Below are 17410 nucleotides of genomic sequence, written 5' to 3'. Positions count from 1 at the left end.
AACATTTCAGTTGTTTCCACCTTTTGGCTATTGTGAAAAGTGCTATGATGAACAATGAATTCTATTGTTTGTATTGTTTTTATAGCTAAAGAAAAAAAAGTTATTTTTAACTTAAAAAGATTTTTAAAAATCCTTGTCCAATTATTTCTTATAGTTTTCATTAACCTATGTTATTTTCATTACCCACTTCCAAAGCTGGTAGGCTACTGCAAGTGAATCTTGGTAACAAACTATCTTCCAAAAGGAGATGTGTGCAAGTGGTTCATAACTGAATGGAGACTACTGTGCAGGCACACACAGCATCTATTCACAGATGCTGCGGGAGGTCCCTGTCAGAGGTGGGGGACTTCCCATAGCTCAGTTTTATTTAGCCTCAGGAAAGTGTAGAGAAAGCTTTATCTGTGCTAATAAAAGACTGGATGGAAATGTAAAGCACTGAATGGGCAAATCATTTAAATGTGGGAACCAGAGCAGGACAGGAGGCTTGGCCAGTGGGGTGTGGGGTTGACTCTGTGATGATAAAGACCAGGGAGAAGAGACAGACATCCAAACCAGAATCTCACCCCAGTCCCCACCCCAGGCTCCTTTTCTTGGTCTGCTTTTCCTCTAACTTCCTTCCAATTAAACTACAGTTAATTACTATTTATAACATGCATTCAAGTTCCCTGCTCCTAATTTCACATTCATTCTTCAGATACTATATACGATTTTTCTGAGTCTCCAGAATATAAGAAAACACTTTAAGCCATTTCCTATCTACATTTTCTCCCACTGGGTTAGTATGGGAGTTGCATGCCAGTTTGTCTGCCTCTGAATTCTTGAGGTTCTTCTTGGATACTCAGCCTTGGGCACATCTCCTTAGATTTCCACTCTCCCCATTCTTTTGCAGTACCGAGAGAATTAGAACAAAGGTCTTTGCTTACGACAATCACTTTAAGGAAAGGTAGTAAAATACCAACTCTCCTCTTTAATCTGTGGTTTCTGGTTTCCTTGAAATAATTAGAAACACCCAGGGAGCCTACAACCTTCCCGTTCTTCACCCCAAACATTTCTTGTAGAAAACTCCACCAAGAGGACCTGTCTACCCAATTTAATGTAATGTGGTCAAAGGGAGAACAACTGTTTGCCTCAAATGATTTATATATATGGCATCTAAATGCCCAGACTGAATAGCACCCATTTCACCAGACTTCTGCTTAGCCCCAAAAAGGTGCCTTTCTGGGCATTTCCACCTACAACTGGAGAATCTACTAGAAATGGAAAACTCTCCAGTGTAGCTCCCATGCAAGTGATATGGGAAAGAATGCTATCTTTGGTGGTTTCGTAAGACCTTCAGAATCCCAGAGGCACTCACCAATCAGGTTCTGCGCTGGCTGCTGGGGACCTACCAAGGACACCCTGGATCTACCCGTCTCTTACAGAGGCTCCAGTTCAGTTGGAGGAGACAGTCAGATGGCCATACAAAGACATGAATGATTATTAAATGCACATGTGGTTTAGATACACAACCAGGGTTAGAAACTAGACTATATTTGAAATTATAAAACAAAATAAAGACATTTTCCTAGAAGGGGCAGTGGCAATGAAAGATAAGGGCAGGAGTTTCAGTTTCCTCAAGTATGGAATAATGGAAAACCTTTTTGAAATAATCTGGAAAAGGACAGTGGTACTAGTTGCACTTGATGACTAAGGTGTGCCTAACTCTTTTCAGTCTTATATGTGCATGAAAAGCTGGACAAAGAAAAAGGAAGATAGAAGGAGAACTGAAACATTTGAATTTTGGTGTTGGCTAAGAATATTGAACATACCATAAACTATCAGAAGAACCATGAAATTGATCTTGGATGAAGTACAGAAAATTCTTTCTGTACTTAGAGCATGACAAGACTACTTGCTTACTTTGGACATGTCATCAGGAAATACTCACTGCTAGAAAAGGACATCATGTTTGGTAAAGTAGAGGGTCAGCAAAAATGAGGGAAGCCCTCCATGAAATGGACCAGTGTTTCATTCTGTTATATATAGATTTGCTTTGAGTCAGAGCCGACTCAATGTCAACTAACAACACTAGTTGCACAACATGATAAACATAATCAATGTCACTAAATCATACATGTAAAAACTGTTAAATTGGCAAATGTTTTGCTATACACATATTTACCACAATAAAAATAAGTAAATAAACTTTTTACTGTCTTAGTTATCTAATGCTGCTATAACAGAAATACCACAAGTGATGGCTTTAACAAAGAGAAATTTATTCTCTCACAGTCCAGTAGGCTACAAGTCCAAATTCAGGGCATCAGTTCCAGGAGAAGGTTTTCTCTTCTCTGTCAGCTCTGGTGGAAGGTCCTTGTCATCAATCTTCCCCTGGACTAGGAGCTTCTCTGTGCAGGAACCCCAGGTCCGAAGGGCATGCTCTGCTCCCAACATTGCTTTCTTGGCGGTATGAGGTCCCCACTCTCTGCTTGCTTCCCTTTCCTTTTATCTCTTGTACGATAAAATGTGGTGCAGATCACACCCCAGGGAAACTCCCTTTACATTGGATCAGGGATGGGACCTGAGCAAGGATATTACATCCCACCCTAACTCTCTTTAACCACAGGCAGAGATTATGATTTATAACACAGAGGAAAATCACAAAATGGAGGACAACCACACAATACTAGGGATCATGGCCTAACCAAGTTGACACATATTTTGGGAGGACACAATTCAATCCATGACACTATCCCATATATATAACTTCTAACCATTACCAAAACTCTGCAAGGTAGACATCATTCTCTCTATTTTATAGATGAAACAAAACCAGGTTAAAAATGGATTTGCTATTGCTAGAAGTTTCAAGACTTGGGGGCCTGGAACTTGGTAGGCACTCAATACACAGTTAACAAATTAATTTAAAAATTGAAAAACACAAGCAATAGTCTAACAGAGAACTTAACCAGTTTCTGTCAAGTCAATTCCAACTCATAGAGACCCCATGTATGTTAGAGTAGAACTGTGTTCCTTAGGGTTTTCAGTGGCTGATTTTTTGGAAGTACATCTTCAGTACTTTCTTCCAAGGTAGCTCTGGGTAGACTGGAGCCACTTAATCTTTTGGTGAGCAGCCAAGCACTTACCCATTTGCACCACCCAGAGACTCCAACAGATAGCTAGGAAAGGGCTGTGGGTTCCCACATTTGGCGTGGCATGAGGTACTACCAGATTCGACCTTAACTATGTATGAGCCTTGACAGTTGAAAATAAGAAAAGATAAATCTTTAAATATTTGGCAACTGAGCAAATGATTTGCATTTAGTTCTCACTCAAGAAATGAAGAAGCTCCTGGTCTATCATGCAATAAACTGACCAAGGCTCTCAGGGAAGTCAACCAAGTCTAAAACGAGGTTAATAGCTGTAATGTCTACTAGAAAGGCTTATTGTAAAGACTCAATGTGACAATCTATATATAGGCTGTTACTCTGTCTGCAATTTACCAAAATGGTTCAACACACGCAGTTGTGGTACAAGTATTTAGTTCCTCAGTCACACCAGCCACATCAGGTGCTGACAAGACTAATCAAAAGTTCACACAAACAAGACATCAAGTCAACTGTCTTTAGCTCTGATCAATAGCAGAAGGTTATTTAGCATAATGGCTGTGACAATAAATGACAATAAAATGGTGTTCAATATGGACTATGAGTATCTTATAGACATTCCCACTCTTGCATGAACTGAATATAAGAATCTATCCAACGAAAATATCTAAACCTTTCAGAATGGTGACCTTGGCTGATGATTCCCACCAGTCCATTTCTAGATGTTTTGGAGGAAATTTTGTCAACTGATTCTGACAATAAGATCAGACTAATCTTGATGCTAGAATGCTGTTGACTTCTGTGTCTAATGAAACTTTCTTTCATCTAGGGTGCTATTCACATGCACAAAAGGACATAGAACAGGGACCTTCTAGAGCAACACCATCCAAGAGAACTTTCTGTGATGATGGGATGTTTTACTTCTGACCTGTCCAATGATGTCGCCACTAGTTACATGTAGTCACTGAGCCCTGAAATGTGGCTACTGTGACTGAGGAACCACCTTTTTTATTTTATTTTTAATAGTCACATGCATAAGTTCTACAGCTTACAGAACAAAGCTCTACAATGTTTTTGTGCCTGCCTGCCATTAAATACTTGTACGTGTGGCAACGCTCCGGGGTGACATTGTGGGATAGGAGACCTATGGCCCTCCTTTACCACGGTAACAGACTAACCATACCAACCCATGATGCACAAATAAATCACGTGAGGTCCGCTCTCAAGATGGCGGAGAGGACTTCTAGGCCCCGGAGGCAGACCTGGGTTCTCTAAACTGCACAAGTTAAGATTAGGGCGAAAATACAGTAACTCAGAGAGTTGTGAAAATTAAATGATAATGCATGTGAAAGCACCTAGCAGAGTACCTAGTATCTAGCAGAGGTCCGATACATTTAACTTTGCTTACACCAGAACAGTTTTCAGTTCTCTCCCCTTTATTATGTACATACAAGAGCTTAGATAAGAGCATATAAATACAGCATAGGAAACTGCACTGGCTCTTACCTCGCTGCCCCCCGCCCCCCGCCTCAAACAAACACTGTAAATATCTCAGCTATGAGTTTGGTTTGGAAAGAGGATGTCCTTGTCACAATAATTTTTATGAAACAAAACAAACTAAGGTAATAAGGGGACTTCCTCTCTTCTAAAGAGCATCACTTGTAGTGTATATGATTCTATTTACATTGGCTTTTGTCCCCAAAGGTAAAACAGTATTAAAATATGCATGGGATAAACATCAAATTCAGGATAGTGGTCATGGGGGGAGTGGGAAAAGAAGGGGATCAGGAAGGAATATAAGAATATAAGAGGGCTTCTGTTTATCCATAATGGTTTATTTCTTGAAAAAAATGAATCAAATATAGTAAAATGTTAAGATTTGATCAAACTGAGTTGTAAGTATATAGGTGTTTATGATACCATAATACCATTTTCTATACTTTTATGTATTCTTTTAACTTTTTCTTCTTTCATATACATTTGTTCATTCTGGTTTTTTCCCCCCTAAAGTACTGTAGAAGTAACATCAACACACATCACCCTTAGGATGCCATGCTGAAGAGTGACTTTTCACCTCTAATAACAGATCAGGGCATTTTTGTTCCTCATTAATGATACCACTTGTGTTAATGTCTTACTTAGGACTTGGTTTGATTAACCTCTCTTGGATGGCAGTTATTTAATCTAAATAGTATGAAGTGGCTCATTCTCACCCCCGCCCTTTTTTTTTTTTTTTTAGAGAGATCAGCCATAATAAATCTTCTCAAGGTTTTCAAAATAATATGCTGTGACTTTTCAGTGTTTTAGGTGTGAAGCCAGTAATAATGATTATTTCAGTGTATTTTGAATTGCCCAGAAGAGTGTCTGAAAAATGAATACCCTCATCCAAGTACAGGGGCATCCCCAAACTGATTTACAGGATAAAATCCAAGTTACTTAACAAGAGTAGAAGGTCTTCCATGATCTCACTGAGCCCACTTACCTAATGGTGAGCCACTACCTGCCCATGATCGGTCTCCGACACACCAGGCTGTTCTCATTTGGATATCCTTGTCTGAAAGACCCTCTCCCGTCTTCACCTGGCTAACTTCTACTCCTTCATAAATACTCAGGTCAGGAGTACTCCAACAGGCCTTTCTCCATACCCCTGTCTGAACCCCAAACCTGGCTGCATCAGGCTCTCCTTTTGAACTCCTATAATATTATTTTAAGTGCTGCTACTGCACTTAACACTCTGTCCATCTCTCCAAAGAGGGCCTAAAACTCTCTAAAGACAAGAACCATCTTAGACACCCACGTGACAAAAGGGAAGTAACCACCATTGCATTTGTCCCTCTGCCCTCAAGAAGGATCTTCTTTAGCCCCAGAAGCAAAGGGTACAGAATATTACGAAAGGGGGTCCTATGGCTTTCTACTCCTTTTTTCTTTCTTAGTCCTCATTTCTGGCAATAGCTTGGTTCCTTTTGTTGCCAGGGTAACCAACAGTCCTAGAACACAAACTTCTGACAGTTGGACTTATAGCCACTGAGTCTTGGGATCTGCTCCAGAGTTGGCAGCACCTCTTTCATATGGGCAGCTACCCGAGCAGGGCATGACAGAGTCTGAACCGTCTGTGAGCATATGTGTGAGTGTGTGTGTGTGCGCCCGCGCACGCACACGCCTACTTGTTCTTCCACCCCCACTTCCTAGGGCATCACAGAAAAAGCTGGACTTATAAAATACCAGCAAATGGTGGGAGGATAGGCATTTCAATAGCCATGATTTTCTGGAAAGTGATGTATTAATCCCACTTACAGGAATATGATGAGAGACACTGTCAAATATTTATGGACAAGGAGGTTTACTGTAGAGTTATTTGTTAAAACAACAACTGAATGGTCAATAAGAAAGTGGTTATAAATTACAGAATAGCCATACTTAGGCCTGTGCCACAAAATAATCTGAATTTCAACAATTAATGTGACACATACATCTATATATATGTACATGTGAATGTATGTGTATGTGTGTATAAATAAACAAAAAGAAAAGAATATAAGGAAATCCACCAAAATGTTTTAATAGTGGTTATCATTATCTCCAGATGGTGGGATCCTAGCATAGTTATTTTCATCTTTACATTTTTCTATACTTTTAAAATTTTATAAAATTATTTCTTTTATAATAGAAGAGATGACAATGGTTCTTTCAACTATAGGAAGTAAGAGGATGAGAGGCATCAAGTAGACAGGCTTACTGGAGAGGATTATTAATAGAGAGCTATACAAAGAAAACAGATTTTTAAAGGGAAATGGCTACCGCTTCTACCCTTCATTGAAAATTGCAAAAATAGGATTAAGTTCTCTCCAAACAGAAAAAGGAACAGATGTTATTGCTTGAACATGACTCTCCTTTTCTTCTCTTCCACCTCACCTTTTTTTTTCTTTTAAAGCTACCTCAGATGCGAGAGACCTAGGCTGTAAGATTTGAGCCCTTGAACTCCATGGCATACTCATCCTCCCACAGCGACAATACTGACACAGAAGACTGCAGTTCAGAATCTAATCTGAGCCTCTCTGTGGGCTATTTCCCCTGTGAGGACACCTACTATGAGGACACAACCCCCCATGAAGACACGCCCTCTGAGAGTCCTTCATTTCAACTCCTCCCTCCTATCCAAGGAATGTGGAGGACTGAAAGTACACTGAGACCCATGGGGAGACGAGACCAAATTCAGGATGACCCAGAGCAGTTTTGCAAACTAAGCATCACCCTGGCCTGGGATGTTGATGTGGGCTCTAACAATTCAGACTCAATAGCTAATTGGGATTTAAATGGACACAACCAGTGGATGGACAAGTATCCAGAAAAGAAGACAGAACTGACTCTCAGCAAACTGGATGGTCTCGTGCAAAAGCTTGAGAAATTTCTGGAAAATGAGAAAGACGATGAAGACAGTGATTCTATTTTCCATGAATCTACTCAGGAGGAAGATTTCCAGCTATCCAGCAGTTCCCCTCCAGATATGGCTCAGATCAGTCATCAAAAACATAGTTCTTGTCAAGACTTGCCCAACTTGAAATCATCAGAAAATAAAGACGTCACCCAGTTTCCACAGATTCCTCTCAGGCTTCAGGAACAGGCAGTCATTGAGGTGAGCAGTAAGGGTTACATAAAAAAAGAGAGCAGGGATAGGCCTGGTGGGGGACCAGGTTGGAACTCATGGAGCATTATTACCTGTTTTTTTTTATGAAGCAGGACCGGGCCCCCTGGGTCTCTGACATGGCTAGTCATGGTGGAAGGATAACAGCAAGGAAAAGAGTCAGGGTGGAGGTGAAGGGAAAATAATGAGGAGTACTGAGGGCGAGAGAAGGGTAGGAAAGCAATGAAATAGGCTAACAATTATGACCCAAAGCCCCCAATTATCACTTTTAAAAATGATAAGATGTATGTTTTTAAGTATTAATGAATATTTAACTTTGCACTTGTAGTTGGATATTTTTGGTAAAAGGATTTGAGTTCCAAGAATGGGTAAAAATTGACAACCTTGTTGTCCAAGTGACATGTATCTAACCCATCATTCCTTTTCTTGGTAGATAAGCCAGGCAACTGGCAGCCAAAAGACAAGCACTACAGAAACTTCCTCAAATTCATCAGGTCAGCCAGAGGAGGAGGCCAGTGCTTCTAACATACAAACCCTATCCTGTCTAAACCTTGGGTGGGTCTTCCGCTGGCTGAGGCAGCAAGTCTTCTCCTCACTACTGCGGAGAGAGCACCCCGGGAAGGCCACCAAGAGCCTCCATCGGGTGGCACCAAAGAAAAGACTCTCTCACAGAAGCAAGAGAATCCAACCTCAAGAATCCCTTGATTTAGGACATCCAGATTTTTTAACTTTTTTATAGCCCCTGTTCTATGGTCACCATAGGTTTATTTTTTCCCCATAAACAAAACAAATATTCTTGTTAGCCATGTCTTCCTCTTCCTGTTCACTATTTTAACTGAGGCTGAAAGTATGTATAACAACTAGAAGACTAAAATGTATTCTCATGAAATTTTAAATAGTAGTATTCTTCCTAATCTTTTTATTGTATTTCACTCTATTTTATGTATTTTAACCTCTTTTATCATTAAATCTAATTTTCAGAAGGCAGCCAAGTATAGCCCATTAGACTCCCCATGCAGCAATATGGTTTTGGTTAAACTTCTGGAAGCAAGTGAACTTCTGAGGCTCATCTCGTACTGAGACACTTAGGAAGTTCATTTCAATTGGCCGTGTTTTGAGAGTTAGTTTGGACTACAGTTTTGATGATCCTAGGGAACCAGACTGGTTCTAGTATGTGCTGCCTTGGCTATAAGGTGGCCCACTTCAGAGAAATGTGAAATTGGGAATGCTACTTAGCCTCTCAAAGCCTAACTTTCCTTACCCATAAGATGGGAAAAATAATAATTCATACCTCATAGGCTTGTTGTGAGAATGCGATAATACAAACACACGTTAAACCTCGTTGTTGCTGTTATTTGTTCTCCTGAGGCTCTTCCCAGAAGCCTTGATCCAAGGCTTAATCAAGAGATTTCAAGAGCCACCTCTCATTCAAATATTTCCCATACAGGAGCATAATAGGCCCTGTTATGTAGTAAGATTTCTGACATATTTTTGCTTATTTTTCAGTTTTGTATAAACTTTGCTTGACAAGTGTAGACCTGTGTCTAAGATTCAAGCAATGTACACTGCAAGCCTTTACAATAAAGTGGACTTTAAATACTCTTTGGAGTTAAGTGTCATGCTGCATCTCAGAAAGTGAAACAAAGTGTTTAAAAATAGGAAATATTTCAGTACCCTCCTCATTCACTGTAATGACAAATATCCTTTGAAGGTATTAGCTGCATTCCAAATTATAACAAGGTCTTCTGCTTTGTGCCACACACATGGGACACGGGTTGGGGTTGGAGGGGGCCCACTGCATGTCAAAAGGACTGAGCAAACTGGACGTGGACACTGAAAGATATTGGCTTAGCTGTAACCGCCAGTCTCTCATAGAATTATTGTGATTGCCAGGTACTATCTACATGCTAAACTAACCAACCCGTAATTTTTGGGTTCTGTTATTTCATGACCAAAAACTTATATAATCCTTGAAACTCATCAAGCCCCTGCTTGAGCTAGCCAGGTATTAATGTAAAAGTTAATATTCTAGAATCAATAACAACAACATAATATAAGCCACAATACAGTGCAAGGATTTATCAAGCAAATATGCAGGGGGTGGGAACCCTGGTGGCATAGTGGTTAAGTGCTACGGCTGCTAACCAAAAGGTCGGCAGTTTGAATCCTCCAGGCGTTCCTTAGAAACTCTACGGGGCAGTTCTACTCTGTCCTATAGGGCCGCTATGAGTTGTAATCAACTTGACAGCAGTGGGTTTGGTTTTGGTTTTGGTTTATGTGGGGGGTATACAGCTCTCTCCAAATTCAGGATTGGAATAGGGTAATACAAATATAGACCATTCCCAGGTCATGACAGTTCCTTACTCAGCAGGATCCCAATTAGAGCGAAAAGCGTGTGACTGCACCATACCAGCAAAACGGGCAAAATCATTTTTCCACGCTTAAAGAATATAATGTGAAGATTCACGGCTCCAGGATTACTTGGCCACAAGAATAATATCTAAAAGTCTCTTATAAAACAACAGAGAGGAAAAATGAAACAAACTATAAATGAATTCCTAGAGACAGCTTGCTAAGATTCTTACCCCGATATTAAAGGATAGTTTTGTTTAGGTATGAAGGATAGTCACTGCTTCAAAAATTTAAGTCTTTTCATTATGAATTGCAAGTGGGAGAATTTATATGGCATGCAAGGCAATCTCTAATTTCAGGATGGATGGGTGGGTTTTATATTACATTGCCTAGAGTCAATCTTTTCCTGCTATCCCCTAATACCCCAACAAATAGAACAACGCTCTGCTTTCAGAAGTGAAATAAGATTCTCATCAGATAACACTCACTGAGTGAGCCAGTGGTGAGCAGAGTGGGTACAAAAGCTGGAAGATAAATTCCCAGAAGGATTATTAGCCTAGATCAAGAGGTCCCTTGCTGAACACTTCCCGTTTACTATCCTGCCTTTCAAAGGCATTCTGTGTTTTTGGTGCTCATTCAATTCCAATATAATATGCTTTATATACGACAACTTTCAAGGCATTTTTAAACGGTAAGGCAAACATCAAATATCTTTTCATACTGTGGTTGTTAAATGAAAATATCATCTCATTCAATTCCAATATAATATGCTTTATATATGACAACTTTCAAGGCATTTTTAAACTGTAAGGCAAACATCAAATATCTTTTCATAATGTGGTTGTTAAATGAAAATTTCATCTCATTATTACCGAATTCTCACAGTCTAGAAGGAAATCAGAAAGGGAATTTATTTTGTTTTTTCTCACTCTGTATCAATACTTATTTTTTTAAGTACAAATCTCTAAAATAAAGAACTGTGGCTCTAAAAAAAGAAATTCCCTGTATACCCACTCTCAAAGAAAAAGAAAACATCTTGGATATTCTAATGGTTAATGTATGCTTGGGGAGCTGTTTATGCATTTCACTTTCATCAACCCAGCCGCCATCTGCCCTTGAGGCCTAAATTATCCCCAAGACAGGGATGAAAAGGAAGATTTTTCTTCAGTAAATGACTTCAAAAATTCAGTTAGTACCATATTGCAACCACCAACATCATAATTGACTCATATAAGGACCCCAAAGAATGGTAAAACCATTGGGTACGTAATTACGGAATATGATATCCACATGGTCTCCGAGAATTACTCCACAGACTATATATTAATTATCAAGGGGACTGAGTACCTTTTCAGTTGGCGAACACCAACATAACCAAGTGATTAAACTTAGCATGACCAATAATGGGACAAACCAACATCATGTACCCCCTGAAGAAAAGTGGTATATTCTTGCTAATAATGTTTAACTCGAATCTAATCATAAGGAAACAGATGAATCCAGATTGTAGGATATTCTGCTAGACAACTAGCCTGGCCTTTCCGAATATGAAATACAAAAACAAAAGAAGAAGAAGAAGAAGAAAGGCAGGGAGATAACAGAGTTTAAAAAGGAGACAAAAGAAACATGATAATGCAATTTACGATGCTTAACTAAGTCCTTGATCAAATCCACAAATCAAAACTATGGTAAAGAGCGTTTTCAGAACAATTGTGAAAATCCAAATATGAGCTGTATATTAGATAATAGTATTGAATATTCATTAAATGTAATAACAGTATTATGGCTGGCTATGTAAGCAAATGTCCTTTGTCTTAGGAAATTTAGGCTGAAGTGTTTAAAGGTGTGAAGTGTCATAATATCAGCAACTTACATTCAAATGGTCTAGGAAAATACACAGAGAATGAGAGAAAAAACAAAAATGGGAAAAATATTAGGAAAAATTCCAGTAAGTAGGGATCTCTGTTATTAAAATAAAGTTTTATATTTGATATACATTTTTTTATGTGGTAATATCTTAGAGATGTACATATTTGAAGTTAAAAAAATTTTTTTCATTACTGTACTTTAGATAAAGTTTTACAGAACTAGCTTCTCATTAGACAGTAAGTACACATATTGTTTTGTGACATTGGTTACCAACCCCACAACATGTTAATACTCTCCCTTCTCAACCTTGGGTTCCCTATTACCAGCTTTTCTGTCCCCTCCTGCTTCTAGTCCTTGCCCCTAGGCTGGTGTGCACCTGTAGTCTCATTTTCTTTTGTGGGCCTGTCTAATCTTTGGCTGAAGGGTGAACCTCAGAAGTGACTTCATTACTGATCTAAAAGAGTGTACAGGGGCCATCTCGGGGTTTCTCCAGTGTCTGTCAGGCCAGTAAGTCTGGTCTATTTTTTGTGAGTTAGAATTTTGTTCTACATTTTTCTCTTACTCTTTTGGGACCCTCTATTGTGATCCCTGTCACAGCAGTCAGTGGTGGTAGGTGGGTACCATCTAATTGTACTGAACTCAGTCTGGTGGAGGCTGTGGTAGATGTGGTCCATTAGTCCTTTGGACTAATCTTTCCCTTGTGTCTTTAGTTTTCTTCATTTTCCGTTATTCCCAATGGGGTAAGACCAGCGGAGTATCTTAAATGCCTGCTCAGAAGCTTTTAAGACCCCAGACGTAAAGCCTTAAAATTTCTACTGTAAACAAAATTAAAGTATTAATTTATCAAGTGATATGACTGGGTAATTCTTTAATTTGGATTCATTCATTCATCCTGGCTCCAGCCGCTGGATTGAACAACAGCCGCAGTAATTGTCAGCCTCATGGGTTAGAAATATTCAGTCCACAAGTCCCTCTAGCTACAAAAAGGCAAGCTGGTCCAGCTGAAAGCAGATTAGCAACTAAGGATTTCTGAAAAACATTTATGACTTCAGGAGTTTATTAAGCTCTTGTTGAGATTAAATACAATATTTTTTGCCCAATGGGTAGCTACGGCCTTTGCCTTTTCAAATTATCAAAAATTTCAAGGCCTAAATCCTGTATGGAGGCGAGACGAGATGGAAGAGGGGGACAGGAGCTGGCTGAATGGACATGGGGAATACAGAGAGGAGAGGAGGAATGTGCTGTCTCATTAGGAGAAGAGCAGCTAGGAGCATATAGCAAGGTGTATATGACCTTTTGTATGAGACACTGACTTGATTTAGAAACTTTCACTTAAAGCAAAATAAATAGATAAATAGTACTTAATATTTATAAGGCCCTCTCCCCCCACCAGAAAAAAAAAAATTTCAAGGCCTAGATAGCTCACATTTACCTTCAAATAAACTTCTGGTACATTTTTCTGTTTGTCACAAATCGGGGACAGCCTGAAACTTATAATACTAATAATTCCTGCAAATTGCTTTGATATTTTCTTTTACTTTGAGTGGTGCTAGATTGTTCTGCATCTTCCAACGTAAGAAGTGCAGGCATAAAGTAACCATATGCCCAATTGTCCACACTGGGGAACTTTTGAGAGTGAAAGAGAGTGCCACTAATAATTATGTTGTGTCATCAGGAAAAACCAGGACCATTCTGGGAAAACCCAGTCATTTGGCCACCACAAAGATGGCAGGGTTTTGTGGGAAGGTTTTAAAACATACACACTTCAGTTTTCAGAGATACTATAGCTTTTATAAACATTTTTTGGCTCATACCTCTTACATGATTCTTTACAGTTCTATGTTCTCTCTTAAACAAATTCATGTATTTAAATATACTGAATGCTTTGCAGGTAATTCAGAAAGTTCAGAGATGCTCAGTTCTTGAATAAGACTCCATGGCTTCAAATCCCAGGTCCATTACTCATTTGATGTGGTTCCTGGGGAAGTTCCTTCACCTCTCTGGGCTTTCCATTTCCTCATGTATAAACTGCAATAATAATAGTACTAACCTCAAAGGGTTGTCATGCAGATTTAGGAAAATAAATCTTCCTGTGAAGTACCTAGAAAACCACCTGGCACATAAAAATTAACCAAACCAGTTGCTGCTGAATCAATTCTGACTCATGGTGACCCCATGTGTGTCAGAGTAGAACTGTGCTCCATAGGGTTTTCAATGGCTGATTTTTAGAATAATTTTTATTGTGCTTTAAGTGAAAGTTTACAAATCAAGTCAGTCTCTCACATAAAAACTTCTATACACCTTACTACATACTCCCATTTACTTCCCCCCTCCCAATGAGTCTGTCTGCTCCCTCCTTCCAGTCTCTCCTTTTGTGACCATTTTGCCAGTTTCTAACCCCCTCTACCCTCCCATTTTCTCTCCAGACAGGAGATGCCAACATAGTCTCAAGTGTTCACCTGATGCAAGTAGCTCACTCCTCATCAGCATCTCTCTCCAACCCATTGTCCAGTCCAATCCATGTCTGCTGAGTTGGCTTTGGGAATGGTTCCTGTCCTAGGCCAACAGAAGGTTTGGGGACCATGACCGCCGGGATTCTTCTAGTTTTAGTCAGACCATTAAGTCTGGACTTTTTATGAGAATTTGGGGTCAATGGCTGATTTTTAGGGAAGTACATCGTCAGGCTGCTGGGTGGATTCAAACCACCAATTTCAGGTTAGTAGTCGAATGCAAACTGTTTGCACCACCCAGGGACCCTCCTGGCACACAGCAACCACTTAAAAGTTTAGCTACTCTTAGGTGCTCTCATGTACTTCCTTTGTTTAAAAATCTGCTGTGGCATACAACAACAGATACACACACCAATGAAACAGAATTGAGAATCCAGACATAAACCCATCCACATATGAGGAGCTGATATTTGACAAAGGCCCCAAACAGTTAAATGGGGAAAAGACAGTCTCTTTAACAAATGGTGCTGGCATAACTGGATACCCATCTGCAAAAAAATGAAACAAGACCCATACCTCACACCATGCACAAAAACTAACTCAAAATGGATCAGAGAGCTAAATATAAAATCTAAAATGATAAAAATCATGGAAAAAAAAATAAGGACAACACTAAGAGCCCTAATACATGGCACAAACAGTATACGAAACATTACTAACAATGCAGAAGAGAAACTAGATAACTGGGAGCTCCTAAAAATCAAACACCTATGCTCATCCAGAAACTTCACCAAAAGAGTAAAAAGATTACCTACAGACTGGGAAAAAGATTTTACTACGACATTTTCGATCAGCATCTGATCTCTAAAATCTACACGGTACTGCAAAAACTTAACTACAAAAAGACAAATAACCCAACTAAAAAATGGACAAAGGATATGAACAGGCACTTCACTAAAGAAGACATTCAGGTAGCTAACAGATACATGAGGAAATGCTCGCGATCCTTAGCCATTAGAGAAATGCAAATCAAAACTACAATGAGATTCCATCTCACTCCAACAAGGCTGGCATTAATAAAAAAAACACAAAATAATAAATGTTGGAGAGGTTGTGGAGAGACTGGAACGCTTATACACTGCTGATGGGAATGTAAAATGGTACAACCACTTTGGAAATCGATTTGGTGCTTCCTTAAAAAACCAGAAATAGAACTACCATCCAGCAATCCCACTCCTTAGAATATATCCTAGAGAAATAAGAGCCTTTACATGAACAGATATATGCACACCCATGTTCACTGCAGCACTGTTTATAATAGCAAAAAGATGGAAGCAACCAAGATGCCCATTAAGAGATGAACAGATATATAAATTATGGTATATTTGCACAATGGAATATTACGCATCGATAATGAACAATGATGAATCCGTGAAACATTTCATAACATGGAGGAATCTGGGAGGCATTCTGCTAAGTGAAATCAGTCAGCTGCAAAAGGATAAATATTGTATGAGACCACTATTACAAGAACTCAAAAAATAGTTTAAACAGAGAAGAAAATATTCTTTGATGGTTACGAGAGTGGGGTGGGAAGGAGGAAGAGGGGTTTTCACTAATTGGATAGTAGATAAGAACTATTTTAGGTAAAGGGAAAGACAACACACAATACAGGAGAGGTCAGCACAACTGGAATAGGCCAAAACCAAAGAAGTTTCCTGAATAAACTGAACGCTTTGAAGGTCAGCATAGCAGGGGCACGGGTTTGGGGACCATGGTTTCAGGGGACATCTAAGTCAATCAGCATAATACAATCTATTAAGAAAACATTCTGCATCCCACTTTGGAGAGCTGCATCTGGGGTCTTAAGCGCTAGCAAGTGGCCATCTAAGATGCATTAATTGGTCTCAACCCACCTGGTGCAAAGGAGAATGAAGAACACCAAAGATAAAGGGTAATTATGAGCCCAAGAGACAGAAAGGGCCACGTAAACCAGAGACTACAGCAGCCTGAGACCAGAAGAACTAGATGATGCCCAGCTACAACCGATGACTGCCCTGACAGGGAACACAACAGAGAACCAACCCCTAAGGGAACAGGAGAGCTGTGGGATACAGACCTCAAATTCTCATAAAAAGACCAGACTTAATGGTCTGACTGAGACTAGAAGGACCCCCGAGGTCATGGTCTCCAGACCTTATGTTAGCCCAAGACAGGAACCATTCCCAAAGCCAACTCTTCAGACAGGGATTAGGCTGGACTATGGGATAGAAATTGATACTGGTGAAGAGTGAGCTTCCTAGATCAAGTAGACACATGAGACTATGTGGGCAGCTTCTGTTTGGAGAGGAGATAAGAGGGCAGAGGGGGTCAGGAGCTGGCCAAATGGACATGAAAATAGAGGGTGGAGAGAAGCAGTGTGCTGTCTCATTAGGGGGAGAGCAACTAGGAGTATATAGCAAGCTATATATGAATTTTTGTATGAGAGACTGACTTGATTTGTAAACTTTCACTTAAAGCACAATAAACATTAAAAAAAAAAAATCTCCTGTGGCTCCTCGTGACTACAGAAAAAACTCCAAGCAAACGGCCAACTAAGTCTTGCTGTAATTGGATCCTGATATATTTTTTCTGTCTTATTTTATAATATCCCCCCCCACCTCGTGCCTCATGGTTCAGAACCCTTGCACTGCTTATTCCCTGCCCTTGATCCCTGTCCTTTCCTGTCTTAGTGCCTCTGCTTACATTGTTTCCTCTCCTTGGAATTGCCCTAGCCATGCTTTTTCTTCAGTCTGCCCTGCTACCCACCCCACCCAACCAAAAAAAACCAAACCCATTGCTGTTGAGTCGATTCCAATTCACAGTGACCCTACAGGACACAGTAGAACTGCCCCATAGGGTTTCCAAGGAGTACCTGGTAGATTCGAACTGCTGACCTTTTGGTTAGTAGCCAAACACTTAACCACTGTGCCACCAGTGCTCCACCTACCCTCAAATCTACCCTTGCAAAC

At 39.8% G+C, this 17410-nt stretch overlaps 2 protein-coding genes across 5 annotated transcripts in view; one reads left to right on the top strand and one right to left on the bottom strand.

Annotated features, from left to right (window-relative positions):
* The window catches only part of PPFIBP1 (PPFIA binding protein 1), a 210613-nt gene that overhangs the window by 95011 nt on the left and 98192 nt on the right, over nucleotides 1–17410 (bottom strand). The window lies entirely within an intron of this gene.
* On the top strand, nucleotides 7069–8467 carry C4H12orf71 (chromosome 4 C12orf71 homolog). The gene is made up of 2 exons (XM_049884846.1): nucleotides 7069–7601; nucleotides 8161–8467. The coding sequence occupies exons 1-2, from the start codon at nucleotides 7069–7071 to the stop codon at nucleotides 8465–8467; spliced, it is 840 nt and encodes a 279-aa protein (XP_049740803.1).

Source organism: Elephas maximus, chromosome 4 (genome assembly GCF_024166365.1).
Source record: "Elephas maximus indicus isolate mEleMax1 chromosome 4, mEleMax1 primary haplotype, whole genome shotgun sequence".
Lineage (NCBI taxonomy): Eukaryota > Metazoa > Chordata > Mammalia > Proboscidea > Elephantidae > Elephas > Elephas maximus.
The sequence above is the reverse complement of the archived record's forward strand: the minus strand, read 5'-3'. Positions and strand labels throughout refer to the sequence as shown.

What these genes read in the sequence shown, in the direction of transcription:
- C4H12orf71 (XM_049884846.1), top strand. Translation starts at nt 7,069, where the DNA reads ATGGCATACTCATCCTCCCACAGCGACAATACTGACACAGAAGACTGC. An exon ending in CCTCCAGATATGGCTCAGAT is followed by an intron (nt 7,602 to 8,160) that starts CAGTCATCAAAA and finishes CTTTTCTTGGTA; the next exon opens with GATAAGCCAGGCAACTGGCA.